Source organism: Pocillopora verrucosa, chromosome 4, assembly GCF_036669915.1.
Source record: "Pocillopora verrucosa isolate sample1 chromosome 4, ASM3666991v2, whole genome shotgun sequence".
NCBI lineage: Eukaryota > Metazoa > Cnidaria > Anthozoa > Scleractinia > Pocilloporidae > Pocillopora > Pocillopora verrucosa.
In genome coordinates, this window is record NC_089315.1 from 423,829 (window position 1) to 441,672 (window position 17,844).

The 17,844-nt window shown below is 35.8% G+C and overlaps 3 protein-coding genes across 4 annotated transcripts; 2 read left to right on the forward strand and 1 right to left on the reverse strand.

Moving 5' to 3' along the window:
- Nucleotides 1-421: 421 nt before the first annotated feature.
- Nucleotides 422-8,684, reverse strand: LOC131785318 (uncharacterized). The gene is made up of 17 exons (XM_059102197.2): nt 8,667-8,684; nt 7,869-7,989; nt 6,533-6,763; nt 6,239-6,394; nt 5,966-6,067; nt 5,748-5,798; nt 5,460-5,537; nt 4,863-4,955; nt 4,361-4,437; nt 3,303-3,410; nt 2,715-2,841; nt 2,523-2,601; nt 2,186-2,240; nt 1,712-1,786; nt 1,450-1,511; nt 928-1,014; nt 422-831 (listed from the first exon to the last, which is right to left on the reverse strand). Exons 3-17 carry the CDS (start codon nt 6,548-6,550, stop codon nt 593-595), a joined length of 1,407 nt encoding a protein of 468 aa, XP_058958180.2. The 5' UTR covers nt 6,551-6,763; nt 7,869-7,989; nt 8,667-8,684; the 3' UTR covers nt 422-592.
- Nucleotides 6,699-9,686, forward strand: LOC131785319 (uncharacterized). 2 transcript variants are annotated; one of them, XM_059102198.2, is made up of 6 exons: nt 6,699-6,859; nt 6,954-7,211; nt 7,614-7,694; nt 7,876-8,027; nt 8,520-8,740; nt 9,161-9,686. In XM_059102198.2, the coding sequence occupies exons 1-5, from the start codon at nt 6,721-6,723 to the stop codon at nt 8,715-8,717; spliced, it is 828 nt and encodes a 275-aa protein (XP_058958181.2). In that variant the 5' UTR covers nt 6,699-6,720; the 3' UTR covers nt 8,718-8,740; nt 9,161-9,686. The 2 variants fall into 2 exon arrangements, with proteins under 2 accessions (XP_058958181.2, XP_058958182.2); XM_059102199.2 differs by having other exon boundaries at nt 6,700-6,859; nt 8,520-8,694.
- Nucleotides 9,687-13,155: 3,469 nt separating this feature from the next.
- On the forward strand, nt 13,156-17,844 carry LOC131785317 (uncharacterized). Its single transcript, XM_059102196.2, has 4 exons — nt 13,156-13,256; nt 14,496-15,090; nt 15,662-15,925; nt 16,530-17,844. The coding sequence occupies exons 2-4, from the start codon at nt 14,517-14,519 to the stop codon at nt 17,099-17,101; spliced, it is 1,410 nt and encodes a 469-aa protein (XP_058958179.2). The 5' UTR covers nt 13,156-13,256; nt 14,496-14,516; the 3' UTR covers nt 17,102-17,844.

Consider the following 17,844-nt stretch of genomic DNA (forward strand, 5'->3'; position numbering starts at 1 on the left):
CATCTCAGTGACATTTAGCTTTCCAATTTGACACTAACCAGTTTGGTTTGTAACATTTCAGAGCAAAATGTAATTGCATTTGAAAGCTTGCAATAGTTTCCAATTGAATCTAAACACAAGGCTAGCATCATTGCAAAGTTAAATTTAAGAAAAAGGGATTTGACAGGACATTCCACGAGGTGGCTCTTCCTATCCACTGTTTCTAGGTTGAATTGGAATTTAGAATGTGGGTATTTGTGGAGGGAGGGAAACCAGAGGATCCAGAGAAAACCCTTGGAACAAGGACTGGAATCAACAACAAACTCAACCCACATTTAACATTAGGTATGAAAATCAATCTTGGGCCACAGCAGTGTTAGGAGAGCACTCTCACCACTGTGCCATCCCTGCAACCCTAATAACTGCAAATTACATTTTTTTGTATTCTAAATTTTAATACAAAGTCAGCAAGTTCCTATAAAAATCATTTTAAACTCCACTCACTCCTCTGTATATTAAAAGAACAGTGACAAAAGGAGTCTGTATCCTCGATCAATACCAGTCAAGTTATACATTTATGTTTCAGGATCAGACGCATCATTGGTTTTCTTCCCTATTTTGACTTCCTTCCAAATTTAACTTTCTTTCCTTTCTTGACACCTTTTTTTAATGGCTTCAATTTCACAGATTTCTTGACTTTTCTCTCTTGCTTGTATTTTTGATGTTCTGTTTCTTTTAAGGATATCTTGGTTGTTTCTGAGTTATCAACTATTTCAGAATGTTTCCTCTTTTTACCAGGAACTGTTGCAACATCTCTAGGCCTTTTCTTTTTGTGGACTTTTGGAAAAAGCTCTGAAATGGAAGAATAGTTGAGATAACCTTTTCAAAGTAGATAAAAGGAGATTATCTAGAGATTAGGGGGTAAGATGTGACAAACAAAGAATTTACCAGGATCAGGTTCTTCGCCAACCTCCTGTCTGTACCAGTCTGCATCATCATTATCCACTATATCACCTGTGTCCATATTAACATCATCTGTCATAAAGAGAATGCTGTTTGTTTCTTGTAACATTTTGTCTATAAGTACAATGCGCCATGTGAATTGCTTCATCCCATCCACGGAAAATAAAATCCCATCTTATTTATCCACTTAAGAAGCTGCCTGTTGGCATATTTGCGGAGAATGAGTCCCCAGTTTACCATACAAGGTCATATAATTCACAGTTTGGTTGCATGTATTAACTTGGCTTAAAAAATTATAATGACAGTCATGTAAGAACATCTTACTGTCTTTAAGTCAATTAAAGTGAAAACAAAGTGCTGCACATGAGCAAAGAATGCTGTACATGAAGCAAAGCATTACACACAAATCAAAGGTTCCTGTACTGTGAGGTATGTAGATTCCTATATTGGCAAGACCTGATGATGCTTGTAACTGCACTTAATATCTGTATATCAAAAGACACTCACCAATGTTATCACCACCTTCCTTAAGCTTTAGGTTCTTTTTCTGTCCTTCTATACTTCGCACTCTGTTAAATCAAGAACATTTCCCACTTGAGTAAATTCAGAAAGAGAGAAGCAGTAAATATTATAAAGCTGCATATAGATGACATTAATTTTATAAAAAAAAGGAGTTTTTCCTCTTACTAATTAGTCTGGGAACATATTTGTACTTAAGAGTAACCACTTCTATCACTGACAGAGAAAATAACATTTCATGATAGCATACTTGTTTAAAGCTTTCTCTTTTTCTTTCCTCTTGACATTCTCTTGTTGCTGTTTCTTTCTTTGCTCCTTTAATTTCCTGATGAATAAGAGTTTTTAATCAGTTAAAAAAAATTGTCATCAGCTTTTATTTTTAAACAAACTTTTAAGTTAATGGTATTCATTATTGACACAAACAAAGCAGTTGGGCTCTAAGAAGAAAAAAGAAAATACTCACATTCAAGCAAAATAAAAAATAAATTGTTCTAACCAAATATCCATTTACCTAAAGGCAGCAAATAATTCTTTCCCAGAGAGCCAAAAACTCATATTTTGTGGTTCCAATTTAATCTAGGTTTAATGTATGTGTTTTACAAACCAGTTTAATTCTCAACTCTCTTAGTTTGTTTCAGATCAAAATAATGAATACATGACAAAGTGAAGCATAAAATCCCTTTTTTAAAAATCACTCATGACCACTAGGACATGAGTTGTATACCTTGCTTCATCTCTACGCCTTTTCATCTCTTTTATTTCCTCTGCTGTCTTTTTCACTTAAAAAAAGAAAAAAAAAAACACTGTTGTTATTAGTTTGTGTTCTGCTTTTTACTTAAGTTACATTTATTGTACCCTCCAACTGTAGAACTATGGTCACTGGAAATGTCTTAAGTAACCAGAAAATATCCTGTTTTACTTCCAAATATTATAAGAATAGGATGTGCTGAATTTAAAGTACTTAGAAGACTATCTGGAACAGATAAAATTTGAGGCTCAAATTTGATGGTGCCTAATACAATGTATTTGATAACAGAACATTTTTTACGACAAGCCCTCACCAAATTCATGAAAAAGAACCTCCCCTGAGCACAATCCTTCTTCAATCTTCACAAGCTGAAGGCTCATTCGGGGCCCAAGCTAAAAAGAAGAAAGAAGGCATATTACTTTTTAACTATATGAAACAGGCTGCAAATCAGCACAATTGAGCAATACAGAAAAAAATGACTATTCAAATATCCAAATAGTTGTACCTCAGTAAGACGTATTGCACTTTGTTGTGCCTTAACATTTCCCCTTCCTGGTACATTCTGTGGTAAGGTCACCCTCGAGTCAACTGGTTCTTCACCTTCACTCTCTGAGCCATAACCACATCCACCTCTATGGTAAGACAACCACAATGCCACAATTGAATTAGAATGAGTACATTCATTTGATACTTTTTCCTTATGGTTCAAAGTATATGTCACATTCAGTTTAACATATCAACTGTTTAAAATTTTGCTGAAGTTATGTTATCTAAAATGTCCTTAATTGATCTGCACAGGTTAATAATATGTAATCTAAGTCCTAGCCAGAAGTGATGACTGAAATAAGCATGGATTTTTTCAAACTTCTCTTATTGCAGTGACTAAAACTGAGGTTAACCTTTGAAGACCAATAACTCATCAATGATTTCATTCAAAACATGGTTTATTTTGATTTTGTAATCTTGTAATCTATTGGAGACAAGTGACCTTTACTCCATGTTTACCCAACAATTCCCGCATTTTCTCTTAATTTTATCTCTGCCAGAAAACAACATTACCAAAAATATCAAGTACTGTGTGATATAGCTATACCTCAGGACATAATCACTGATATCACTCAGTTGTGCCATGTTAGGAAGTTTTGTTTGAATCAGTTTTTTCACTCCACGGCTTATTCCAATGGGAGCAGCTTGAATATTACTAAAAAAGAAAAACAGAATTCAAGTTAAATGCTGACAAGACTTCAATCTTAAGTTTGCAATCCATTGCATTTTAATTTCAAGTAAAGGGAAGGCAATGCTATTGTATTTTTATTGTGAAACTCAGAAAGATGTATAACCACTTTGATTTGAATCTGATAGGTCAGAAATTGTGTATTGATCAATCACAATGAAGTTTAGCAAATGCAAGCAAACCTTAAAAGCACAAACCACCAGTAGTAAGTTGTGGTTGTAAGTTGCAGTTTGGTTTTCTGATTCCTAATTGGCTTTTCTTTGAACCACAAAACATTCTTTAATTGTTGAAATTAAGATATCCTTGCAGCTAAGAACACTACTGAAACGAGTAGTTGAAAATAGGACCTGAAAAAAAATTCAGGCCCATACGGGATTTGAACCCATGACCTCTTTTTTTCAGGTCCTATTTTCAACTACTCATTTCAGTAGTGTTCTTAGCTGCAAGAATCTCTTAATTTCATCTCTTCACCACAATGCAAATATATGAATTTCATATAATTATCTAAAATCATCATTCTTTAATTGTTTTGGGGGGTTCAGTACTTTCTGTGGTCATAATCATGTCTGAAACCAGTCTGTGACACACTCAGTTTGGAAACCACAAGCACATAACAAACAGTTTGTCAAAATTTTTTAAACTGTTTACAAATTAATCCAAGGCAATTTTAAAAACTTCTAAACATATCAACAGAGACATTAGCTTATTGGCTATTGGCCCTGGGAAACTTGTAATCAATGGAAAGGTCTGACTTACATGTACAAGACATTGTACAATTATATGATGCATACCAGTGAATATAACAAAAGAATAAGTATAATAAAAGAATAATGGCACCAATTACTCTGGAGTTTGAATGACTAAATGTAGACTAAATAAAAAATTCACTTGCTTTAAGTGCCAAACACTAGACTTACTAATGCCTGAAGTCAATAATTTTAGTGTCTGAGTTGTAATTCAACAAAACGCATCTTCTTATTCCTGAGAGGTGAACCTGAAGTAAGGAAGTGAATTCACCAAGAGTTAAAGCACTTTAACATAATTCATGAAAGTTTGACCACAATTCAAATCTGCCATCATCTACAAAGTAATATTGATTCAACATTCATCCAGTGCAAGCTGCATATTACCCTCTGCAAAATCAGAATAAGTCTGCCATGTGATAGTTAAGGAGTTTAATTATAATAAAAGCATTTGAGTATTCTTCTTCCCCTATTCTGCCTTCCTCTTACCATCAAGGGCTTTTTCACTCATTATTATTCTCCCACAAATTTTAGATGGTTGACTCACATTTTCACAAAGAAATGCGTCAAAGTGTTCACACATATCAAACATAGGCTATTTCATCCTTACATTTTGAATAAATCTCATTTCACAATTTTGAAATTTTAATAACTATTTTAAACAAATTTAAATTACCTTTTGGATGTTGATTGAAGGAAATAAATTTTGAAACATTGTGGTCATCAGCTTCATTGATAAGCTATCCGTGGAGAATCCATTCAACACCAGCTAAGAAAAGAAGTCATAGCACATTAGATAATATTCACATGTGTAAGGTGCTACACAAGTATTAAATCATTATCATAAAGGAAAATGGAATGAAGTCCAAAATCCCTCCAACACCAAACCTTGCTATATATTATCAGCCCACATGGTTACATTCCCATTTGCCTCTTAAAAGAAAACAATACTTGTACATCTGATTAGATAGAGCCATCCTCCTCTCCTCTGGGAAAAAAGCCCCTCTTCTGTAATCATTTTCCAATTACTAAGATGAACTTGATTTTTTGGGACGTTTTGAAGTGTAATTAAAATTAAGAATTTATTTCCATCAACCTTGGTACATGTAGCCTTGTTCAAAACATTTTCTTTTTATTCTAATTTATTCTTCCCACTTGGATAGAAGTCCCCTTGTTACACTCTATCTAGTAAATTCCATTGTCAATTGTTTTATTTTCTGTACTCTTTCCATGACAAAGCCCTGTTTGACTAACACAAATGACTCCATCTTACCAAAGGAGGCTTCTTAAATTGACTTCCAAATGTCTTGGGTTTTTTAAGTAAAGATATCACATCCCTCACAAGTGAATACTGCAGTAAAAGTGGAAAAGGGATTAGTTTTTCCCAGATAAGACATCATATGTTAAATTGACCTTGTAAAGTGATCCCTTTCACTCTAAAAGGGACCTTGCAAAATTAACCATCTACAAATTTGGTTTCCATAATTATGCACCAACAAAAAAGATGAACTTTTATTACAGCAAACATGCCTTTATTAATACTATTAAGAGATCAGTTTACCTCTTGAATTTTGAATGTCAGTGTTGGTCCTCTAGGTATGCGGCAAAACCTCTATATAACCAACCAAACAAATTAATCATCTACAACTGGACAAAAAAATCCTTATAATATAATTATCTGGTTTTCAATGCACCAGTGTAACTGTTATTGATAGAAAGATACAGAGAGTTTGATTGTAAATGCAACATTGTTTTCAGTTCCATTTGATCTTTACTCACCAAATATGTTCCAATTTCAGTTTTCGACAGCATCAGTAAGTGCGTCACACCCAGAGGGCCAGCAACATGAACAAAGTCCTTCAAAACATTTTTCTTATTTACCTGAAATTTTTAATTCAACGAAGACAAATGCACACAGTCAGAGAAGTGTTAAATGGTTTAACATCACTTCGCTAACAAATTGGATTCCACCCTGTGCAAGCAATTACTGCAAATAACCCTTAAGTTGAGCGTTATAAAGATCGTGAATACGCTTAATGTGCATTACCTTACCTTTAAATTAGTTGCAGTGTACGGTTCCATAACATGTCTCAAGTCCATCTCAAGTTGAAGCACACATTTCCCCACATCCCCCCTGTGCATGACAAAACTGTGAGGTATTTTGTTGATTTCTGCTTCTGTTGGATCTTGATGGGTCTTTCTCTTCTTCTAAAGAGTGCAAATGAGAAGAAACGCTAACTATAAAACACAAACAACCAATCTAAACAACGCATGGATGGGAGAATATTTTACGGAATCCTTGTCTCATATTTCGAAGATGGTTACAGACTGAAACAATTTACGTACCCTTTTTCCTTTCCCCATCCTCGAAATAATCAGTTAAGGTTGTCCTGATGGTCAAAAATAAATAGTTTTCCTCGCCATGCGCTACAAAGACAACTCAAAGGCAAGTCGCACGTGTATGAAAACAGCCAGGCGTTAAACTCGGGAGAACCGGTATGGAATGGCACTAGTCTTCCTCTGTCCTTTACAATATGGCGGATAATTTGAACGACACCGGTCGTGATAAAGTAGTCTCTAAAGGGTTGGCGAAAAGGAAATACCTGCTTGTGGATAACGATTTGGAAGGATTAGAGTTTACATTAAAGGATAACCCCGTCAATAAAAGTTATGGTTAGCACGGATTTATTTTCTACCTGAGTGGGTTTAATTGTGCTGGAAAGAGTGTTTACATTCTATATTTTATGTTTTCGATCTTCTTTTCTAGCTCCCATGAAAATATTTAAACGGTCCGAGGTAGAGTCCGTCGCTATTTCGAAATGGAGAAGTATGGAAAAACTGGAAAATGAGCTGGAAAAGAGAAGGCGACAGAACTCAAAGTTAGAGGAAAGAAAAGAGGAAGAAAAAAGACACTTTTGGGAGAGAGAGGAGTTATTTGAACCTCTTAAACCATTCATGGAGAATATAGAGCTGCCATCTGAGAGGGTGTCGCCATATTTTAGAGAAAAACGAGATAGACCACAAGGTGATGTATCGATGGGCCTTAGTGACTCACAAGAATTATGCTCTTTGGATTTGTCTTAGTAATGACAAAAAAAGAGACATTGGAAATATCATGCAAATGGAATGGGATTTGCTGGGTAATGCGTTTTTAAAAAGCTTCTTGGCATCTTTCAACGTATCTTGCGTTCACAGAATTTAACCAAATAACTTCAAATTTTCAGATCTTGGAAGGATCCATCTACAGAGGGCTTCTACCTTTATCGAGACCAGGAAGGTTTTGAAAGTTGGAGGACTAAGGGCAACAAACCTATTTAGTCAAATTATATTTAACATCTGAATATGCCCTTGTGTCATATCAGTCTATCTAATGTTAGATGTATACACAATTTTTGTGCTGACATCTATCATGATTTATTGTTTACAGCTAGTGAAAGTATTTACAGTCTCCTTGAGTGTGATGTGATCCTGTGCTTTTGTGACTGCCTGCACAGCATCCCACCTGATTGTATGTAACTTTTATTAAAAAAAAAAACATATCAACATATTTTGTTATAACATGCATTTTCAGTGCTCTAAATTGCATGCAAGCAATCTAAATTATATTTGAACTTTGATCAAAACTCACTGCAGCTGGCAGTTGTTGTTATCTTTTTATTATTGTAAACTAACTTTCACTTACATTTTAGTTGTGGCTCGTCAACTATTCAAAAACTTTCCAGAAGCCAGACTAGTGGACAAAAAGACACCCTATAATGAGAGACGGAAAATGGGGCATTTTTCCTGGACCTCTAGTGCATCATCTGAAAAAATAATAGTCAATTTATATGTAGTGCATAAGGTATGTAACAATTACTCTTGAAATCATCAGATCATAGCTTCTCAATGTGATTGTTTGATGTATGCAAGCCCATTGGCTCAAACTGCAGCATGAGAGACAACTTTTATTGGCTTTCTTCAAATACACCTTCATTCAGTTTTGCTTTTATATTCTTTTTTGCTTACATCATAAAAGTATTTTCAGAACTGAAATAAAATAAAGAACAAATACCAAAAACTGGTCTAGACTTAGAATATATTTTTTGTTGGATGAAATTGTGCTTTCTGATTTAAGAACAAAAATAACCCCAATAGCAACAGGCTACATTTTTAAGGCCTTAGCGTTTGGAGAATTTCTAACTTGAAGTTACTTCAATTGAAACACTGATGATGTTCTTGTCTCTCTCTTGTTCAATTTTTGATTTGACTAACAGAAACAATGAAAATGAAGGTTTTTCTCTCCATCTACTTAAAGGAGTGTCATGGATGTTAGCTTTTACTTTTTTATCTGCAGTGGAAGGGTGCTCCTCAAAGACAAGAATCTTCATCATTGATGAGTTTTGATGCTCTTGCTATCTGTCTCAAAAGGCTCTCGGCTTTGCTCTCCAAGACACTGCAAACTGATGGGCGGCTGAGTAACAGTTTAAACATTGGAACTTACTTGCCATACAGAGTGGACTCTGAAATGTGTAAGGTCTTTGTGGAAATGTAGATGCAATCTGAATTGAGAGCATGGTATGAGTCTGCTTTTAAGTAATCTGGGAAAAATTGAAGAAAAAGCAATTTTTGATCATGATATACTATGTTTTTGATGATTAATCTAGTGTATTTTTTATGGTTTTTTCAAGAGACTTGAAACATCACTGGTAGAACTCAATAATGCCTTCCATATGGTTGGGAATTTCTCCTTTAAACAGATTTTTATGAATTTACATAAATTCCACAGATAGCAAAGATAGGCACAGATACTATTGAGTACTAGATTGTCTAATTGGGGAGGGGGGGTGTCTTGTCTGTTGTCCCCCTCCCCTCCAGTTCCCCCAGCTTCTGACAATTGCACCTTATTCCCAAATTCATGCAAGACAGTTTGGTTTGTGTGGGTGCATACTCACTACACTTTCACTTGTAGTAATGTTTTGTGGCTCTTTCCAACAGTCAAAAGAGCTCTAGAAGAAAATATGGAATATCCTGTGAGGGTGTATGCCAACACAACCAAAGACTCATCCCCAAAATGATCAGCTGCAGAGAGAATTCTGATACAACAATGTGTCATAAAATGAAGAGAAGGAACACTTTACCAAAAGTGAAAAACTTATACCATATATGAGGTCGAGAATGGATATTTTGAGAGGTTTTAAATGGCCTCTTTTCCCTCATAACAGATCATTAGGAGTACTGCAGCAATTGATAATGAAATGAGTGGTAATGTTGTTGTCTTAAAGAAAATACTAATAGTTTTCTGAACAGCAAAAGATTATGAGACTTTTAATCAGTGACAGTTGATATTTTTACCGAAATAAAAAGGAAAAGAGAAGAGTTATCAGTAGTTTAAACATCAATACAATTGAAGGACTTGGCTTTGTTTGTTCTCTTGTTGGTTTTTCCAATGAACAGCCAGACAGGTCTTATTTAATCTGGCAACATCTCTCTTGTGTGTTCATTAAATTGACATTTTTCTCGGTGTTTGTCTTTTCTCTTTGCCATATTTGTTACTTAATGTGATTGGCGCACCCATCACGCAACTTAATAAGCATGAATAAAGGAGTAAGTTTGTAAAGCTACGGTGGGTGGTATCACGAGATAATATTTTGCCCTTTTGCTTTGGTTACGTTTATATATTATGTATACATTTTGTCTTTTTGGCAGATCAGCAATTGCGCGTGATAAAAACTAGACATAACGTAAGGTTTATTCTGGGCTCAAAATCAAGAAATGAGCGTAATTTAAATGAAAATAGAGTGCAGAAAATGTGTCATGAAGAATGAATAATGAACTATGGTCAAGTGGCGCCATGTTTAACATTAAAGCTGAAAGAGACTTATTACCATTTGAATGGGTCAATCTTGATTCCATGGGATTTGGGAGTTTGTTTGACTTCCTGTAGGCATAATTTACCGGAAACACGGTTACATTATATTTATAGCCCCACCCTTATCAGTTTGATATTATTTCAAATAGCTCTTTGAATTAGTCGGAAAAAAGATATGTAATCAAAATAAACGCATATTTTTGTGTACAAAACCGGAAGTACTCTCTGAATGCATTCGAGAAAGTGAAATTTATACAAATTTAGCTACTTTCAACGGCTTGTACAAGGTGAGGTACACAGCTAAGGAAAGACTTAGTATGGATGCAGAATGAGGGAGATGGCTTAATGTATGCTCAACCCTGTTGTACGACAAAAAACCCAAAAACTATTCTCATCTTTCTACAGAAAATTAAATTCAGTCATGAATAACCATGCGCCTGTTAAAATTTTATCCAAACGTAAAATTAAACAACTTGCAAAACCGTGGATAACAAAAGGAATAAGGACATCAATAAAAATAAAGAACAAGCTATATGTAAATGGAATACACAGCAAATATAAATATTATAGAAATAAAGTTACAAACCTTATTCGTTTGAGTAAAAAACGTCATTACTATGATTTCTTTGAGAAAAATACAAATAATATGAAAAAGACGTGGAAAGTAATAAATGAATTAATAAATAACCAAAGGACAAAAAACAGAGTGTTAACGAAGCTGAAAGACCCAAGCAATAACAATCAAATAACACAAAATCCTTCCAGATTACCAAATATTCTAAATAAGCATTTTGCAAGTGTTGGTAATTTACTAGCAAGTAAATTGCCAAAGAAAGATAACTATATGAGTTATCTTGGTAAATTGAAATCACCTGATTCTTCCTTCTTTTTCAAACCCATTACACCAGAAGAAGTTAAACAGGAAATATTATCCTACCAAATAGTAAATCCTGTGGCTTATACTCCTGCCCTACACAACTGCTTAAAACTTCTTGCAATATCATATCTCCAGCTCTTTCTCATATTTTCAATTTATCTGTTATCCATGGTGTCTATCCTTCAAAACTTAAGATTTCTAAAATAACGCCAATATATAAAAGTGACGACGAGACCGACCCTTCAAACTATCGACCAATATCTCTTTTGTCTAATTTTAATAGGATTTTTGAAAAACTTTTGTATTACCGGATGAAGGAATTTATTGACAAAAACAACCTATTGTACTCCTCACAGTATGGCTTTCGCAAGTCACATTCCACAGAGCATGCAGTACTTGATATTGTCGAAGATATACTACGTAATATGGATAAACGGTACTTCTCATGCGGTGTCTTCATTGATCTGAAAAAGGTATTTGATACGGTCAATCATGAAATATTACTCGATAAATTGAACTTTTACGGTTTCCGTGGATTGATAAATGACTGGTTTCAATCATATTTAAAAAATAGAACACAAACAATTCAGATTGGAGAGCACTTATCAACAAAACTTATCTCTCCCTGTGGTGTCCCCCAGGGATCAGTCCTTGGACCTCTTCTATTTTTACTTTACATAAATGACATTCACCTTTGTTCTGATAAACTAAAATTTTATCTCTTTGCGGATGATACTAATATACTTTATGCTGATAAGAATCTTAAGGCGATCGAGCAAACGGTTAATGTAGAGTTGAATAACGTACATGACTGGTTAACTACAAATAGGTTGACATTGAATACAAAAAAATCAAATTTCTTAATTTTTCGTCCTCGTCAGAAAAAAATGCATTTTTCTCCACAAATAGGTATTTTAGATTGTGAGACAAACCGAAGAGTTAGTTTAGAGCAAAAAAGTTATATCAAATATCTAGGCGTTTTAATTGATCAAAATTTGTCATGGAAAAACCATGTTGACTCTGTTATCGTAAAAATAAGTAAAACAATAGGGATGATTGCAAAGCTGAGGTACTTCGTTCCCTCTACTGTCCTTGTAAATATTTACAATTCATTAATTCTACCTTATATAACTTATGGACTCCTTGCCTGGGGCAATGCGTCAAATGCTTATTTAAACAAGATTTTAGTTCTTCAAAAGCGAGTTTTGCGCTTAATCTATTTCACCGATCGAAGAGAGCATGCCATCCCTTTATTTGCCAAAGCAAAAATTCTGCCTGTTACGTTCCTATATTATGAAGCCGTAAGTAAACTTATGTTTGATGTGCACAACCAGAGGGCTCCCATTAATATTTTGAAACTATTTACTAAAACATCTCATATTCATACCTACAATACTCGATCATCCAAATCGCAGCTCTTTAGTACAAAGTACTCTAGACTTAACCTACAAAAAAAGGCTTTCTCGCGTGTTGGTGTCAAAATTTGGAATAAGATACCAAAAGAATTCAAAACGTTATCAAAACATTCCTTTAATAAACAAATAAAAACGTCTTTATTTCAGATACTAGATAATGAAGATTCTTATCTTGATGTTGAAAAGATCTCCTCTAAACTTAAGGACTGCATAATTAAAACAAATTGATCCGATTGCTTTCAGTACTAATTTATCTGCTTCTATACTTTATTGAACAACTATTGATGTATTTACCAGTTATGCTTCTCTTTATAATTTAACAATATCTAACTATTTAGTTTTTAATTTTCTTTATATATTGTAAATAATGTTTGTTGACGATTGACCCGCCTCGAATAGCAAATTTGCTATCTGCGGGTCAACATAATCTAAATTATTTTGTAAGAAAAAGAAAAATAAAGTGTGTGTAAAGTGTGTGTAAACACTTGCGAATGATAATCTCAGCTATGTTAGTCGTTTTTCTGGTTTTCAGGAAAGCGCGCGACGATCCACGATTTTAAGATGAACTATAGATTTCAGCACTTTTGCGACTAGTAATAATTACCTGAAATTAAGCTCTGCGACTGTAGATATGAATGTCAATTATGTTAACAAGATGGTCTTTTAATATGAAGAAAACATCATTTTCATCGCCCTTTTGTCAATCATGCGGTTTTATTGAAGTTCTAAAAATTGCACTTTAGAAGGAAAAGTCCCTCTCTGTCGTACAATAACAGTCGTAACAGAGTAACCGCAAAAGCTAATTGGCATAAGAATAACCGTATGATTCATCATTGACGTATGTAATAACTAGGTGAGGCGTCTGTTTTCATAAGTCTTCCTTGTCTGGTGGAGTGCTTGTCAGGAGGTGGAGGTTTTGACAGAACTCAGGTGAAATGACATTTCATTTGATTAGTAATGATTACTATTAAGAAGTAAGTTCGCCAAATATATGACCGCAGTGGAATCTTAAAAGAATTGAGTGTTTGTTTGATCATGGCGAAGATTTCACGGATAATCAACTTACCACACATTGCTTTGCAGTTTTCTCTGTCCGGAAATAATATAGGCTTCTCGTTGAGGCGCAATTTAACAGTTAAATCACGGTCGAATAAAATTCGGCCACAATCTCTTGCTTTAACCTATTTTCGACCATTTACTTAGAATTTTGATAAATGAACCGCGAAGTCAGACCACTTTACTGATAGATGTACTAATGAGATTACGTGGTTCTTCTACTGCCGTTATCCTGAACGGATTTCCTGAAAGACTGACAGCGGTTTTAATTAAAGTGGAAAAAGCTGAACAAGTCGCGCAGAGTCGAATTTGGAGAAAAATTCACGCGGTTTTCTTTTTCTCACAAAAGATCTCAGGAATGCAGCTCATTTGCATACATTTAAGGAAGCATTTGTATTTTAAGGTTACTTGTCTAAACTTGTTGGCATCTGTCAAAACATGTAAAAAATCGTAATTATTATGGCAACATGCTGATTTTCACTTTTTGAGTCTTTCTGACCATGCAGATGTTTTCAGTTCTTTACGGACAAGATGCGTACAGGGATTGTGTGTTTATTGAGGGATTGTGTGATTTTGAAGTTTATTTGAGAGATCGAGCACCATATGTATTATTTCGATATTCTTAGCAATAAGATATATTTAGAACGCGGTTGGAATTGAGAATTGTGCTTTTGTTTATTTTCTTGGCTAAAATAATCGACTTTCCATGCATGTCTTTTTAGATTTACGGTTTTTGTTCAACCCAGAGGTGATATTGAATGTATTGCTGAGCAAACTTTGTAAGAATAATTTTACAAGAGCAATCGGTCAGGTGATATTAAATTATTCAATTTGACTTCAGCCCGCGGGGGGAACACTTCGGGCGAAAGCGAGAAAAAAAATCAAACAACTACATGATAATAGGGATAAAGGAAGGGACCTACAGGCCGGAACAGTCAAACTTAAATCCTGAAAGATAGCAATCGAAATATTTAACCATTCTTTCCTTTAAGTCCTCCTTTAAATTAAACGTGATTCCCGCTACCTTTTTTTTCTTTTAATCATGTCAAGGTTTTCGTGAATTGTTCCGATATTTTTCGGCAAGAGGATCACCCGTTTCATTTTTGTCAAAAGGTTCTATAGAGAAAGATCATCATGACGGGCTTGCCTTGCAGACCTCCGTCAGTAGACATCCCACTGCCGCAGAATCTCTCGTATGAGAAAGTTGAGTTTGATCAAATTTACGTCCCTGCCAACGCCCTGATAATAGCTGAAAACGAGCAGATGTTTCTGGCGATGGCAAACGTCTTGAAAGAGCTGAAAGCTGTTCTGATTGGAGACGCTGGCTACGTTTACACAGGGAAAATTGGCTCTCGGCAGGTCTTCTTGCTCAAATGTCGGGGCCCTGGAGCAGTTGTTCAGACCATCAAGAAGCTCAAACCAAGGGCTGGTATCTTTTTGGGGTTTGCCAAATCTCTTGTGAACAGACCTCATGAAATCGGTGACATAATAGTCGCAGAAGCAGTTTTACGAAGGGACACAAAACAAGAAAAACTTGAAAGTTATGGCTGCAGTGAGTGTTTAATCAGTGTGTTTGAAAACGGTAAGTATGGCTGGACTCCTCCAAAATATCGTAAACAAGCTGTCCATGTTGGAAAAATTCTGCAGATGGGAGATTTTGCCAAAAACGAGAAAGCCAGTGCAGTAGCTGTCAAGACTTCAAGTTTGGGTGAGTAGGATCTTTTGAGACATGTACTCGTGCGTGGATGCTATTGTTTTTCCCTTCTTTTCTTAACTCAGCGTTGCCGGAAAGGGTCTTAAATTAATTAGTAGAACTGCGTGTTTTGAAAGTTCAGCGTGAACAAGTTGTGCAGGCCCTTTTGTTGAGGAACAAAATAGAGGAATAGGGGTGAATATTTATATTGCCTTTAATCCATATGATCTTTGGACTTTCCTGAACTTGAACAACTTAGACAATTGGAAGTGTATGAAGCATTAATAATGAGTTTAGGCAGGATATGATGTTTGGCGACGGCAAACGGAAAAACAAAGAACTCTATTCTGATTTGCTCACACCCACTAATCCTCAATATCAACATTAGACTAGTTGAAAAGTCTTTTTTGTTAAAATTAAATTCACATGCCTTCACTTTAAAGTACAAACGGCTGCAGACGGTCGGGAAAAATTTGACCTCTCTTACGGGAGAATATTCTGTTGCCTCTCTAGTGTACTAGATATGTGCCGACGACAAAAAATTTTATGCAGTCTGTTTCTCTGACTCTATCTTTGTACACTTAAGATGTTTCAGAATGCATCAAGGGTCTACGAAAAGAATGGATTTCAATTGTCAGTGTCACGGGAACCCCGCGTTGTCATGGCGACCGGTCCTGGGAGCCTTACGTAGCTGCAGTTATAAGCTCGTTCGTCAATAGAGTGTTAGAAGACGACCAAGTGTTTGCTGTCTTGGGAGGGGAGTGTAGGGGTCCCCGACGACACAGTCCTCTTTTGAGTGACCCTTGGCAGGAGACAATAGATACCTCGAGGAAGATCAATTTTTATGATGGTATGATATTAGCCCAGTTTATTATCATATCTTTACAAAAAGCAGATTATGAGTTTAAGATTTCTACCGCGAGATATTTGATGATCAGCCATGACGCTCAAAAAGCGAAAGCGAACATTCAAATCGTTTAGTGTAAACTGATCTATTAGTAGTTCAAAACTTACCAACATAACAGGCTTATGACTCATTGTCATTGTCTGTCTATAACCAATCAGATGGCAGCATCTGCACTAGAACGCCAAACAATTCTACATTTGACTGTGCCGGCTGGTAGCAAGAGGCAACGGAACATGGTTTCCCTCGACAAAATTATGCAGTAATAGCTTACCGGGCGGGCGGCGGGGTGTTTAAAAGCCGTGCTCTTTTCAGAGAGTTCCCACAGTGCATTTGAATTTAGAGTGACTTTAAGAAACATACAATGCACTTCACGATAATTTAACGAGAAATTTTCACTCACGATTTAAATAAGTATGACTATGAATGCATTGGGCGAATCCAACCCTGCACCTAGTCACGAATACAACTGCAATAATACATGACAATACTAATTAAAAAACAACTCATGTCATGACTTGATTATCTTATCCTTTTCCTCTGTTTACAGACCGTGACTTAAGCCAGGAAGAAATTAAGAGAACGGCGGAGATGAACTGGGAACGATTACAATATGCAATCCAAAATGGAGTATTTCATCCACCGCTTCGGCCCGACTCACAGTCAATCATTCATCCCAGTCCGGATCGTTTCAGAATATTACCTTCCTGGAAGTATCCTGTGGAAAATGGCGACAGAAGAGAGGTTACTCCGCCTGCCTCAAAGCACTTACCAATATCGGCAGAAAATCTTGGCACACACCTGAGCTTAAAGTCCTCGCATAGCCTGTCTTTGCCACTCCTCCCCTCAGGCAAATACGAAAGGGCCGGAAAACCAAACAGAAAAATATCTTCACCATCCGTCAAAAGCAAAATATTACAAAGCAGCAGCCAGTCACTTTGCCCAACTTTGAGCTCCACTATGGCTCTCACCACAGGGGCGGCCCTATTGCCATTGGGAGCCACCCTTCAAAGTCAAGGAAGCCGTCACGAGATTATTTGGATCAGAGCCGAGGAGAGAGCAGCAGTTAGCAGTCATTTGCATAGGGGTGTCCTTCCTCCAATACCACAAGTCAAGAATTAGTAAACTGACTTGTTACGCGATGTTTTGTTGCGTTTGTAGCACTAACTCACTAATTTAGGGCACGTAAAAATAGCAGTAAATAGCGTGCTTAATAGTTTTCTACATATATTTGTGTGATGTTTCACTTTTGGGGGCAGTTCAGAATACTTATCTCGCTGTGTGTTCAGTGAAGGCGGTAGAACACAAAGTCAAAGCTTATGACTGAGAGGCATTTAGATAGCCTTAAAAATGTATTACCAAACACGATCGAAGCAAAATAAGTATATTTAAAGTCATCCGAACTGATATCAGTCCAACGACACTCATGAACAAAATCATCCCGTGATCATAGCCTACATCCTTTTGTATAAATGCAATTAACTGCGGGAAATTTCAACACCGTGTAATGAACGAGTTATTGTTTTGTCGGGTTAAATTAACTTGCACACAGCACGCTGCGGGAATATTTTGGCATTAAGTTTTTTTCTTAGTGAGGACCTCATACAGGCAGCATATAACTAGCGAATCATTTGCTTCTCTCACATGGGGCAGTTAAGTTCTATATTAGGTATGGGGTTTCACCGTGAATTTTCACCCCTGTCCAATTTATCGACTCGTCTATTTGTAATCACCCCCCTTTTAAAAGGTTTAGCTTAAGATAAAGGTATTTCCCTAGGCCCTCTCTCACTTGTTTCCTCAATAACATCACGTTCAATCCATGGTCATAGAAATTATTGTCATTAAACACCTGCAATTAACATCAA

Coding starts and splice junctions, on each gene's coding strand:
- LOC131785318 (XM_059102197.2), bottom strand. Junction 2,602..2,714: donor GTGCAATACGTCTTACTGAG/GTACAACTATTT, acceptor TCTTCTTTTTAG/CTTGGGCCCCGAATGAGCCT. Junction 2,241..2,522: donor GGTTCTTTTTCATGAATTTG/GTGAGGGCTTGT, acceptor TCTTTTTTTAAG/TGAAAAAGACAGCAGAGGAA.
- LOC131785319 (XM_059102199.2), top strand. CDS start 6,721: ATGGCGGATAATTTGAACGACACCGGTCGTGATAAAGTAGTCTCTAAA. Junction 7,695..7,875: donor GCACAGCATCCCACCTGATT/GTATGTAACTTT, acceptor CTTACATTTTAG/TTGTGGCTCGTCAACTATTC. Junction 8,028..8,519: donor ATTTATATGTAGTGCATAAG/GTATGTAACAAT, acceptor TTTTATCTGCAG/TGGAAGGGTGCTCCTCAAAG.
- LOC131785317 (XM_059102196.2), top strand. CDS start 14,517: ATGACGGGCTTGCCTTGCAGACCTCCGTCAGTAGACATCCCACTGCCG. Junction 15,091..15,661: donor TGTCAAGACTTCAAGTTTGG/GTGAGTAGGATC, acceptor TGTACACTTAAG/ATGTTTCAGAATGCATCAAG. Junction 15,926..16,529: donor GAAGATCAATTTTTATGATG/GTATGATATTAG, acceptor CTCTGTTTACAG/ACCGTGACTTAAGCCAGGAA.